At 45.1% G+C, this 12,950-nt stretch overlaps 1 protein-coding gene across 1 annotated transcript in view; it reads left to right on the top strand.

Moving 5' to 3' along the window:
• Positions 1-12,950, top strand: part of dnah5l (dynein, axonemal, heavy chain 5 like) — an 80,860-nt gene that overhangs the window by 30,753 nt on the left and 37,157 nt on the right. Inside the window, exons 31-47 of the mRNA XM_030079898.1 lie at positions 840-968; positions 1,172-1,371; positions 2,491-2,644; positions 2,796-2,906; positions 3,617-3,772; positions 4,015-4,143; positions 4,942-5,157; positions 6,161-6,307; positions 6,393-6,565; positions 8,080-8,150; positions 8,672-8,779; positions 9,010-9,197; positions 10,342-10,536; positions 11,533-11,667; positions 11,767-11,824; positions 12,036-12,167; positions 12,710-12,927. Coding sequence (XP_029935758.1) covers positions 840-968; positions 1,172-1,371; positions 2,491-2,644; positions 2,796-2,906; positions 3,617-3,772; positions 4,015-4,143; positions 4,942-5,157; positions 6,161-6,307; positions 6,393-6,565; positions 8,080-8,150; positions 8,672-8,779; positions 9,010-9,197; positions 10,342-10,536; positions 11,533-11,667; positions 11,767-11,824; positions 12,036-12,167; positions 12,710-12,927 — 2,520 coding nt within the window. The remainder of the gene's footprint in view (positions 1-839; positions 969-1,171; positions 1,372-2,490; positions 2,645-2,795; positions 2,907-3,616; positions 3,773-4,014; positions 4,144-4,941; positions 5,158-6,160; positions 6,308-6,392; positions 6,566-8,079; positions 8,151-8,671; positions 8,780-9,009; positions 9,198-10,341; positions 10,537-11,532; positions 11,668-11,766; positions 11,825-12,035; positions 12,168-12,709; positions 12,928-12,950) is intronic.

Below are 12,950 nucleotides of genomic sequence, written 5' to 3' on the forward strand. Positions count from 1 at the left end.
GTCTCCTCTCCTTGTCCTCTCTCCTTGTCTCTTCTCCCTGTCTCCTCTCCTTGTCTCCTCTCCTTGTCTCCTCTCCTTTTGTCTCTTCTCCTTGTCTCCTCTCCTTGTGTCCTCTCTCCTTGTTTCCTCTCCTTGTCCTCTCTCCTTGTCTCCTCTCCTTGTCTCCTCTCCTTGTGTCCTCTCTCCTTGTCTCTTCTCCCTGTCTCCTCTCCTTGTCTCCTCTCCTTGTCTCTACTCTCCTTGTTTCCTCTCCTCCTCTTGTCTCTTCTCCTTGTCTCCTCTCCTTGTTCTCTCTCCTTGTCTCCTCTCCTTGTCTCCTCTCCTTGTCTCCTCTCCTTGTCTCTTCTCCTTGTCTCCTCTCCTTGTCTCTACTCTCCTTGTTTCCTCTTCTCCTCTTGTCTCCTCTCCTTGTCTTCTCTCTCCTTGTTTCCTCTCCTTGTCTCCTCTCCTTGTCTCTTCTCCTTGTCTCCTCTCCTTGTCTTCTCTCTCCTTGTTTCCTCTCCTTGTCTCCTATCCTTGTCTCCTCTCCTTGTCCTCTCTCCTTGTCTCCTCTCCTTGTCCTCCTCGCCTTGTTTCCTCTCCTTGTCCTCTCTCCTTGTCTCCTCTCCTTGTCCTCTCTCCTTGTCTCCTTTCCTTGTCTCCTCTCCTTGTCTCCTATCCTTGTCTCCTCTCCTTGTCCTCTCTCCTTGTCTCCTCTCCTTGTCCTCTCGCCTTGTTTCCTCTCCTTGTCCTCTCTCCTTGTCTCCTCTCCTTGTCTCCTCTCCTTGTCCTCTCTCCTTGTCTCCTCTCCTTGTCTCCTCTCCTTGTCTCCTCTCCTTGTCTCCTCTCTCCTCCCTCAGGCGATGCTGCTCAGACACTGGACTCGTCTCAGCGAGCTGACCGGCCACACTTTCCAGGTGGAGTCAGAAAGTTTTTCGCTCAGGAGCATCATGGAGGCTCCGCTGCTGAAACACAAAGAGGACATCGAGGTATTTCCCCCGAGGACGGAGGTGCTTCTGCTGCTTCTGCCCTGAAAACAGCCTGAAAACAGCCTGAAAACAGCCTGAAAACAGCCTGCGGGGTTTAAAACGCAGCATTCAGGTCTCAGGCTCTGTCAGCAAAGCCCTGTGAAGGCATTGCAATGTGTTGATGATGTGTGTGTGTGTGTGTGTGTGTGTGTGTGTTGGTGCAGGATGTGTGCATCAGTGCAGTGAAGGAGCGGGACATCGAGGCCAAGCTGAAGGACGTGGTGGCAGAGTGGAGCAGCCACACGCTCAGCTTCGCCCCCTTCAGGTCGAGAGGGGAACTGCTGCTGAAAGGAGGCGACACGGCCGAGAAGATCTCCATGATGGAGGACAGTCTGATGGTGCTGGCCTCGCTGATGAGCAACAGGTAGAACAGAAATGAAGGAAGGAAGGAAGAAAGAAGGAAAGAAAGAAAGAAAGAAAGAAAGAAAGAAAGAAAGAATGAAAGAAAGAATAAAGGCTGGGAAAAGAGTGCAAGAAACAGAAATAGTGTATTGATCACCGGGGAGAATTGAGTCAATTGCAGTTGCTCAAATTCTGGAGAGAAAAAAAAATGTATAAATGAAATTATAAGAAATAGAAAATATTCTTAGGTTAGTTTATTGTATATACTTAGTTCTTATTGTCTTTATTGTATATATTTAGTATATTTAGTCTCTATTGTATATACTTCTTAATTTTATTTTATGTTTTTTATTGATGCTACTGTAACATGGGAATTTCCCAGTTTGGGATCAATAAAGTAAATCTATCTATCTATCTAAAAGGAAAATAAGAAATAGAAAAATATATGCATTAGAAATTTGTAAAAAAAAAAAAAAAAAAAAAAAAAAGAAAAAAGAAAAGAAAAGAAAAAAAGTGCATTATACAGAAATAACAAATTGAGAATATGTGAAAGTATAACTATACACCCCTTATATACACCAAGGTATTGCTCTATTGAGAAGTAACTAAAATTAAAAAAAAAAAAAGAATAAGGAAAGAGGAATAATAGGAAAGCAGAACAGAAAAAGAGTAGAAAGAGAAATTTAAAATTAAAAGATCATTATTTAAGAATGAAAGAAAAAAGAAATACAATTCTTAAAGACAATTAAGAAAGATCAAGAACATGAAAGTGAGAAAGACAAAGGGAAAACACAAACATGAGACAAACAAAAGGAAATGAAATAGGTAAGAATAAAGAGGGGTAGAAAGACAGACCTAAAGAAAATAGTAAACAGAATAGAGTAGAAAAAAATCATTTGTGTTTTTACCGCGTCTCTACGACTAAATTACATACAAATATACAAAAACATACAAAAACTGTCACGGTGTTAAGTGCGACGTTAGCGCAGGAGAAAAGCATTTGTTGTATTTAAATGGCTAACGCACCGTGGCAACATTGCACATAAAAATGGCCGCCGCTCCGACCATCCTGACGCGTTGATTTAAATGGGAAAGAGCGTTCAACGGCGTCCCCCAGGTGAGCATCCTCTGGTTTCTGCAGGTACAACGCTCCGTTCAAGCCGGCCATCCAGCAGTGGGTCCAGAAGCTCTCCAACACCACCGAGGTCATCGAGAAGTGGTTGTCGGTTCAAAACCTGTGGATCTACCTGGAGGCTGTGTTCGTGGGAGGAGACATCGCCAAGCAGCTGCCTCAGGTCAGGAGACAGACGCAGAACCTCGTCACCGGTCACGTTTTAGCAGATTCAGCAAAGTGTCACTCTTTAAAAATAGGATTATCATCTCTTATATTTAAATTTTATCATGACCCTTGGCTCCTAAACTGAACCCCTGTGTTTCTGCGTGCAGGAGGCCAAGCGCTTCCAGAACATCGATAAGTCGTGGCAGAGGATCATGCAGCGAGCGCACGAGGTCCCTGCTGTCGTGCAGTGCTGTGTGGGAGACGAGACGCTGAGCCAGGTGCCCACGTGCCCCTGAGCAGCGCACGCAATACGCTTTGGCTCCTTGTGCACAGAATGTGTAGAGAATGTTTGTGTTAGAAAACCGTACAGACCCCTGATCAGCCTGTAAGGAGGCTGTGTGACTGCTGATCAGGCTGTAAGCAGGCCGTACAGAGGGTTAATCAGCCTGTAAGGAGGCCGTACAGAGGGTTAATCACATTGGCTGATGATGGGCAGGACTTGCTTTAAAAAAAAAGAAAGAGCAGAAACGAAAGACAAGTAGTTTAATATTCAAGAGAAAATGTTCTTCACTTTTTTCTGTTTGTGCCATGTTTGCTTTGACTTAACCTCCTCCTCCTGCTCTTCCTCCTCCTCTTCCTCCTGTTCCTCCTCTTCCTCCTCTTCCTCTTCCTCCTCCTGCTCTTCCTCTTCCTCCTCCTCCTCCTCCTCTTCCTCTTCCTCCTCCTCCTCTTCTTCCTCCTCTTCCTCCTCCTCCTTCTCTCCCTCCTCCTCTTCCTCTTCCTCCTCCTCCTCCTCCTCCTCCTCCTCTTCCTCTTCCTCTTCCTCCTCCTCCTCCTCCTCCTCTTCCTCCTCTTCCTCCTCCTCCTCTTCTTCCTCCTCTTCCTCCTCCTCCTTCTTCTCTCCCTCCTCCTCTTCCTCTTCCTCCTCCTCCTCCTCCTCCTCCTCCTCCTCCTCTTCCTCTTCCTCCTCCTCCTCCTCCCCCTCCAGCTGCTCCCTCACCTCCTGGAGCAGCTGGAGCTCTGTCAGAAGTCTCTGTCTGGTTATCTGGAGAAGAAGAGGTTGGTGTTTCCTCGTTTCTTCTTCGTGTCCGACCCCGCCCTGCTGGAGATCCTGGGCCAGGCCTCCGACTCCCACACCATACAGGTGACACACACACACACACACACACACACACACACACACACACACACACACACAGGTAATACACATACGCTATCATACACACACACACGACTGGATTGACATTTAATTTTTGCCCAAATCTAGAATTATGGATCCGGCAAGCTCTGTGTTATTTTCACATCATCATCATCATAACGTGCTAGAAATGATCTCCCTCTCTCTCTCTCTCTCTCTCTCACTCTCTCTCTCTCTCTCTCTCTCAGGCTCATCTGTTGAGTCTGTTCGATAACGTAAACAGAGTCGTGTTCAGCGAGAAAATCTACGACCAGATCCTCAGCTTCCAGTCTCAGGAGGGAGAGACTGTGGAGCTGAGCCAGCCCGTCCTGGCCCAGGTACACACACACACACACACACACACACACACACACTCACACAGTCACACACACACTCACACACACAACATGTATAAGAGACACTTTCCAGTTTCTGTCTTTCGTTTAGATTGGTCTGTCAGTTTTCATAACAACAGCAGAATGTGAAGATCTATAGCATTTCATTTCATTTCATTTCATTTATTTGTTTCACACATGTACAAATGCAAAGAGAAAGGCGGGGAATCACATAAAAAAAAAAAATACAACAACATAAAACAAGAAAAATAAGTGTGAGGTGTTGTTAGAAACCTATAGAGGCTTATATGAAAACCACACCCAAGAAATATAGTAATGTTGAGATACACACAATACAAAAATCACAACTACGTATTAAATGGTTAAGTTGAAAATATCATGTAAAAAGAAACGAAGAAAGAACGTAAAATCATAATTCATCAATACAAATAGACAATAAGTTATACATTTAAAAAAAAAATAATATAGAGTGGTTCTATTTTTCTAAATCAAGAAAAATCAAGATCAAAATCAACAAACAGAAGAGCATTTTAAAGTTTATTTTTGTATATGGACCATGACAAGGAAGAATCAGTTAAAATATGTTGCTCTTCAAGATGTTCAAAAATGAACATTTCAAAATAAAAGCCCACTCATTGGCTTGTCAGAAGGTTAATAATTTCTTTCCATCCCTGATTTAAATCTGAGTCAGTTTCAGTCGGTTAAACGTTAAACCATGTAAACCAGAGCTTTAAAGGCAGTGACTGAGGTCGTGTTTTTTGTCATCATGGACGCCCTCAGGGGAACGTGGAGGCGTGGCTTGTCCAGCTGCTGGCCGGCGTGCGAAACACGATCCACGGCGTCATCCGGCGGGCCCACCTGGCCCTCAGCGACCCGGGCCTGAAGCTGCTCGAGTTCCAGTCGGCCTTCCCCGCTCAGGTGGGCCTGCTGGGCATCCAGATGATCTGGACCCGAGACGCAGAGGAGGCCCTGGGGCTCAGCAGGACGGACAGGAAGGCAGGACCCGCACACACACACACACACACACATTTTATTTAACCCTCCCAACGTTACCTTTTTGCATAAAAAAGCTACTTTGGCCTGTTGAAGATGTTTTTTTTTTTTTTTTTTTTATTGGAAATTGCAGATTGTCATCTAAAAAAAATACAAACAATAAGAATGAAGTGAATTATTTTATTTCATGTATTTTTTTATTTTTCACTTGCATTTTTATTTTTTGCTTTAAGGTTTAAGTTGTTCATTTAGTATTTGTATATAAGAAATAAAGGAAATTTTGCACACGCTTTATATAAAACATTTCCACTCACAATTTTATCTGATTGATTGATTGATTGATTGAATTTTTATTTAAGTGTCGTGCACTCAAGGTGCCCAACCTGCATGGGCTTATAAGACACTAAACATGACAAACAGCATTGCATAGTGAGTAACCAGATAAACAAAACAACAACAGATAAACAAAAATAAAGAAAAACATCCATACACTTATACCTGCACATATGGACTGCATACTGTATATATTACCAAATTCAAATCAAATGTACAGCACATTTTTTCTCTTTTCCCACGCTTTACAAATAAAGTTAGCTGTATGAAAAACTCCTATTCTGAAACACAATTCAAGTTTTTTATAATCATCCAGGTAAAAGAAACCATTGAATAACGATCTCATTTTTTCAAAAAATACATGTCTAAGCTCATCGTACAGAGGAAGTCACAAATACTGACTGATAAAAACAAATGGACGCACACAGGTGGACATGGTGTCCAACATCTTGTCTCAGTCTGGGGAAGTCGGATGAAGGGGATTTCGCCCAAAACGCTGGAGAAGTCCCTTAAATGATGAATGCCTAAAAAATCTCACATGCATATTCATCACCTCCGTTTTTATCAGTTAATGTTTTGTTATTTCGCCAGAGGTGATGCTGCGTCATCCTCCGGCAGGTGACTCTAACCTCCTGCTTCACTCTGCTCACCTCTGTCCCTGATTGGCCAGCAGATCATGCAGGCGACCAATCAGAAGTTCCTGGACCTTCTGAACGAGCTGATCGACGTGACGACCCGCGAGCTGAGCCGCAACGAGAGGACCAAGTACGAGACGCTCATCACCATCCACGTGCACCAGAGGGACATCTTCGACGAGCTGGTGGGTGGAGGGGGGGGTGCTACCTGTCTGCTGAGTACCTTGTTTTTTTTTTAAAGGTGTACGAATAAAGTTTGCTGTGGCTCAGGTGCATCTGAACGTTCGCTCGGCGTCGGACTTCGAGTGGCAGAAACAGTCGAGGTTTTACTTCCTGGAGGAAACGGACAAATGTGTCATCCAGATCACAGACGTGGAGTTCAGCTACTGCAACGAATACCTGGGCTGCACAGACAGACTGGTCATCACCCCGCTCACAGACAGGTAGACAGACAGACAGGTCATCACCCTGCTCACAGACAGGTAGACAGACAGGTCATCACCCCGCTCACCGACAGGTAGACAGACAGGTCATCACCCCGCTCACAGACAGGAAGACAGACAGACAGGTGATCACCCCGCTCACAGACAGGTAGACAGACGGGTCATCACCCCGCTCACAGACAGGTAGACAGACAGGTCATCACCCCGCTCACCGACAGGTAGACAGACAGACAGACAGACGGGTCATCACCCCGCTCACAGACAGGTAGACACACAGACAGGTCATCACCCCGCTCACAGACAGGTAGACAGACAGGTCATCACCCCGCTCACAGACAGGTAGACAGACAGGTCATCACCCCGCTCACAGACAGGTAGACAGACAGGTCATCACCCCGGTCACCGACAGGTAGACAGACAGGTCATCACCCCGCACACAGACAGGTAGACAGACGGGTCATCACCCCGCTCACAGACAGGTAGACAGACAGACAGGTCATCACCCTGCTCACAGACAGGTAGACAGACAGGTCATCACCCCGCTCACCGACAGGTAGACAGACAGGTCATCACCCCGCTCACTGACAGGTAGACAGACAGGTAGATAGACAGGTCATCACCCTGCTCACTGACATGTAGACATACAGGTAGACAGACAGACAGACAGGTCATCACCCTGCTCACTGACAGGTAGACAGACAGGTAGATAGACAGGTCATCACCCCGGTCACCGACAGACAGGTCATCATCCTGATCACTGACAGGTAGACATACAGGTAGACAGACAAACAGACAGATCATCACCCTGCTCACTGACAGGTAGACAGACAGGTAGATAGACAGGTCATCACCCTGATCACTGACAGGTAGACAGACAGGTCATCACCCCACTCACCGACAGGTAGACAGACAGGTCATCACCCCGCTCACAGACAGGTAGACAGACAGGTCATCACCCCGCTCACCGACAGGTAGATAGAGAGACAGACAGACAGGTCATCACCCTGCTCACTGACAGGTAGACAGACAGGTAGACAGACAGGTAGACAGACAGGTCATCACCCCGCTCACCAACAGGTAGACAGACAGGTAGACAGACAGGTCATCACCCTGCTCACTGACAGGTAGACAGACAGGTAGACAGACAGAGAGACAGACAGGTCATCACCCTGCTCACTGACAGGTAGACAGACAGGTAGACAGACAGGTTATCACCCTGCTCACAGACAGTCAGACAGACAGGTTATCACCCTGCTCACAGACAGGTAGACAGACTGGTCATCACCCTGCTCACAGACAGGTAGACAGACAGGTAGACAGACAGGTCATCATCCTGCTCACTGACAGGTAGACAGACAGAGAGACAGACAGGTCCTCACACTGAAAATCGACTGGCCTAAACCATCCACACGACAAAAGAAAGATAAATGAAAATAAAGACTGCATGTCTCTTTAATGATGTCGTGGTGCTCGTCAGCTGGCCAGGTTAACGAGCTCCCTCTGTACCTGTGCAGGTGTTACATCACGCTGGCTCAGGCTCTGGGCATGAGCATGGGCGGAGCTCCGGCCGGCCCGGCGGGAACAGGTAACACACACCGCGACACCTGAATGTTTCCTGCTTCCTCCTCCGTCTTTCCAAACAGGAGGCAGGAAATGTGATTTTTTTAAAGGATCAGAAACACTAAAACACACATTATATATTATACATGTCATAGTTTTAATTTTTTTCTTTCAGGGACACACACCACCAAGTGGGGATAAAAGCTGTGTCTCCATTTGGAAAACAGAGGTTTTTGGTGCAGTGGTTAAGGTTAGGATCAGGTTACGGTTAGATTAAAGTCAGGATTAAGGTTTGGATTAGATTAAGGTTATAATTAGGTTAAAATTGGGGTTAAGGTTCAGATTAAGTTATGGTTAGGGTTAAATTACGATTAGGATTAGGTTATGAAAAGGGTTAGGTTAAGGTTATGTATATCGTGCTTATGGTTGGGGTTAGGGTCTCCAGGAAATTAATGTAAGTCTATGTAATGTCCTCCAAAGTGACCTTAGTAAATATTTGTGTGTGTGTGTGTGTGTGTGTGTGTGTGTGTGTGTGTGTTTTACCAGGAAAGACCGAGACCACTAAAGACATGGGTCGCTGTCTTGGAAAGTATGTGGTGGTCTTCAACTGCTCTGACCAGATGGACTACAGAGGACTGGGACGCATCTACAAAGGTGTGTGTGTGTGTGTGTGTGTGTGTGTGTGGACAGGTCAGCGCTATAACTGACATTCTGACGTTCAAAGGTTGAGGGATACACGCCTCACAGTGACAGTCATGTCACAGTCCTGATGTTAGAAAGTTCCTGTCTAACATACAGGGGTCTAGTTTTTACAGTGGAGTGATATCAGTGTGGTGGTGGTGGTGTGTGTGTGTGTGTGTGTGTGTGTGTGTGTGTGTCTGCAGGCCTGGCCCAGTCTGGAGCCTGGGGCTGTTTCGACGAGTTTAACCGCATCGAGCTGCCGGTGCTGTCTGTGGCCGCTCAGCAGATCTACATCGTCCTGCAGTGCAAGAAGAACAAGAAGAAACAGTTTGTCTTCACCGACGGAGACGTGGTCGACATGGACCCCGAGTTCGGCATCTTCCTCACCATGGTAACGGACCTCTGAGCCAATGAAACGCCTTGCCTTTGATGTGTTCAGGAGGCTCAGAAACAGACCACCCAAAATATGTTGGGGCCAGATCCACAAAATAAAATAAAAAAATACATCTCACCAACTTCATTTTAAAACTATTTACTGTTGCAGAATTGTATTAACTATCAGAGTGCGTGGCTATGTGGACAAATGTCTTTTGTTGTATGTATAACTTTTGACAATGAGATGGACCAAGTGATCACCAAGTGATAATACAAGAAGAAATATGTGGATATATCAAACTATGATGTAAAGTCAAAAGACGGGGAAGAGCAGTAAAAAAAAATTGTCTGTTAAGGTGATTTGGCATTATTCAGTTCCACAGAAGGTTTTGGCCCTACATTTTTCATTGATATCAAATAATACCATAGAAGAAGAGCAGAGAAAGCCTGTGTCCACAAATGGCATTTGTTTTTCTCAGCTGCTTCTTTATATATTTACATGAGATTCATCGGCGACTCAAACAAAGACAAAGAGTGGATTTCCAAAAAGTAGTTATGGTACTCGGAGTTAACGTGTTAGAATTTAGAGCGTAGGGGGTTTTAGAGTTAAACTACCATCAGTCTGTCAGCCTTGTAAAACTGAATTACAGACGTAAACTGCCCAGATGGCTAAAAAAGGAAAATACCTGTCAGAGGGCTGACCAGAGAGTTCTAGAAATGTCCTACCATAGAACTAACAAGAGAGCTCTTGAAACAACCTGTCATAGAACCGATCAGAGAGTACTTGAAATGACCTGCCATAGAACTGACCAGAGAATTCTAGAAACAACCCGTTAAAGAACCGATCAGAGAACTGACCGCAAAGCTCTAGAACTGAGCGGTCACAAACAAAACCAAAGACCTCTGGAATCTAACCTCCAGAGATCTGTGGAACTGACCTGAGGAATCCGAGAACTAAACACTCTTGTGGGACTAACTTGTGTTCCTAAAGCTGAGGACCATAGAGTCCATAGATGACATAGAGGACCAAAGAACAAACCAGAAAACTCTAGAGACGCACCCAAAATGTTCCAGAACAAACTGAGCCTCCACACAGCTAACCAGAGAGAGTTCTAGATTTTACCGGCAGGTTCTCAGTTCTCATCCCTGTGGCTCTGTAGAACCCGGGTTACGCGGGTCGCCAGGAGCTGCCGGAGAACCTGAAGATCCAGTTCCGCACGGTCGCCATGATGGTTCCGGACCGGGCCATCATCATGAGGGTCAAACTGGCCAGCGCTGGTTTCCGTGACAACCAGGTTCTCAGCAGGAAGTTCTACACCCTGTACAAGCTCTGTGAGGAACAGCTGTCCAAACAGGTGATACTAATAAAAATACCACTGATCGTACTGCCATGTTCACTACCCTTAAAGAATATTATCATATCACAGAAAACATATTTTTGTTTTATTGTGTTAAACAATATATTTGCAATATTTTCTGTGTCTCTCTGCCCACCAAGGTCTATTATGGTTTTGACACATCTGAGACACACTGTGCTATAATAAGAAATAAAGCATTTCTTTCCACATATTTAACAGGATTTTAAGTCCACTATAGCTGTGGAAGTATGTTGTCTGTGTTCTCATCTTACACAATATAATTTAAATTAATGTCCTGACTTGGTCTACTATGATTTTAACATTTCTGTCATCATTGTTTTGTCTTTTTCTTCACGAGCAAACCAGTTCTTACAACTCGTACTCGATGATAGCTCATATCCCCTTGTGGACGATTGTCGCGAATTCGCGACAAACCACTTCTGGTCTTAATGCAGCCGAGTTGGTGTATGTATCCCGCTGATGCCTGTTGATGCATATTGAACACATACCAAGAATTGTATTGGAAGCACTCTACCGCCACCTAGAGGTCGGAGTGTAAAATACAGCCGGTTGATGAAACAGGAAGTGGTCACTCGGCAGAGCGCACAGATTTTGGCTGCTAAACTCAGCAAATTGTCCAAATTTGAGATAAGTTTGCTAGGGAAGTAATTGTAAATCTGACGTTTGGTTCAGTGTGCATTTCAGTCATCACCTTTTCACAGGTCAGATGCATGGGTGAAAAGGTTAGAGGGCAGTACAGAAACATGTTGTTGTTCAATTTCAATGCCTGATGCCTGATGTCGCAGATGCCTGATGTCGCTAATTTGCATCATACCTAAATTTATATCTATTGTATGTGCTATATTCAAATTAACAATCTCCACTTAATTTAGCATCTGATTGAAGGCAAAAACACAAACAATTAATTTTTTTAGATAATTGTAAATAAATTCAGGCAGTAAGGGGATATTTTTGTCACTGTATGCTGTTCAGGTGCACTATGACTTTGGCCTGAGGAACATCTTGTCAGTTTTGAGGACGCTGGGAGCCGTGAAGAGATCCAACCCCTCGGAGCCAGAGAAGACTGTGGTGATGAGGGTCCTGAGGGACATGAACCTCTCCAAACTGGTGTGTGCGTGTGTGTGTGTGTGTGTGTTAATGGATTGTGTCTAAATAAGTGTGTTCCTGTGGATTTGGCTTGTAGCTGATGAACCTGTCTCTGTCCAGGTGGATGAGGACGAGCCTCTGTTCATGAGTCTGATCAATGATCTGTTTCCTGGTATCGGTACGTTTTTCTCTCTCATGCCACATCACTTTCACGCTGAACTCTGACAAAAAATGAGCAAAATAAATAACTTGACCACATTAATTAATAAATGAACATACATGAAAATTGCCACAAAATTAGCAAACATTTGGGGGAAAAAAACACCCTGTGACCGCCAGGCTGGCAGTCATGACTTCCTGTGTGCTGACGGTCTCCTCCTGCCCTGCAGTCCTGGACAAAGCCGGGTATCCAGACCTGGAGTCGTCTATCTGCAGCCAGGCTCAGCAGGCCGGCCTGATCCCCCATCCTCCCTGGATGCTCAAACTGGTCCAGCTGTACGAGACGCAGCGAGTCCGACACGGTAAACACGCTGATGGAGAGGTTTTTTACTTTGTGTGAAGAGAAACAAGACTTTAACGCTGAATATGAGACTAAATGACTTGTTAACATGCAGTTTTTTTTACAGTGTGGAGCGAGAAGAGGGACATCAGTGTAACCTATCTCAGTTAATCCACTTTAGGTAGCCCTTTTAACATTTCACCGCTGATTTGCATGTTTTTGAATTACAGCAAGTACAACAGTGCAAAAAGGTTCCTCAGTCTCATCTTCAGTGTTCAAATCTTATTTTTCTTCAAACAAGGTAAAAAAAATATCTGTTTCCCACTTGTTTCCAATGCAATTTCATTTTGGCTATTGCTGATATAGCCAGCAAAAATAAATATAAATATACTGAAACAAGAGAGAATAGTATAAAGAAAATGACTGTTGATTGAAGGAAATTATGATTAAAAAAAGATGATTAATCCCGGAAACGAGGGATTCAAAATATTAAGAACATGAGACTACATAACTAAGAAGGGGATTTGTGTGTGTGTGTGTGTGTGTGTGTGTGTGTGTGTGCAGGCATGATGACTCTGGGTCCCAGCGGAGCGGGGAAGACGTCCTGCATCCACACTCTGATGAAGGCCATGTCGGAGTGCGGCGCCCCCCACAGGGAGATGAGGATGAACCCCAAGGCCGTTACCGCCGCCCAGATGTTCGGCACGCTGGACGTCACCACCAACGACTGGACGGACGGCATCTTCTCCACGCTGTGGAGGAAGACCCTGAAGGCCAAGAAGGTGAGCTCACCAAAACATGGAGG

The sequence above is a fragment of the Myripristis murdjan genome, chromosome 20 (genome assembly GCF_902150065.1).
Source record: "Myripristis murdjan chromosome 20, fMyrMur1.1, whole genome shotgun sequence".
NCBI classification, from domain to species: Eukaryota; Metazoa; Chordata; class Actinopteri; order Holocentriformes; family Holocentridae; genus Myripristis; species Myripristis murdjan.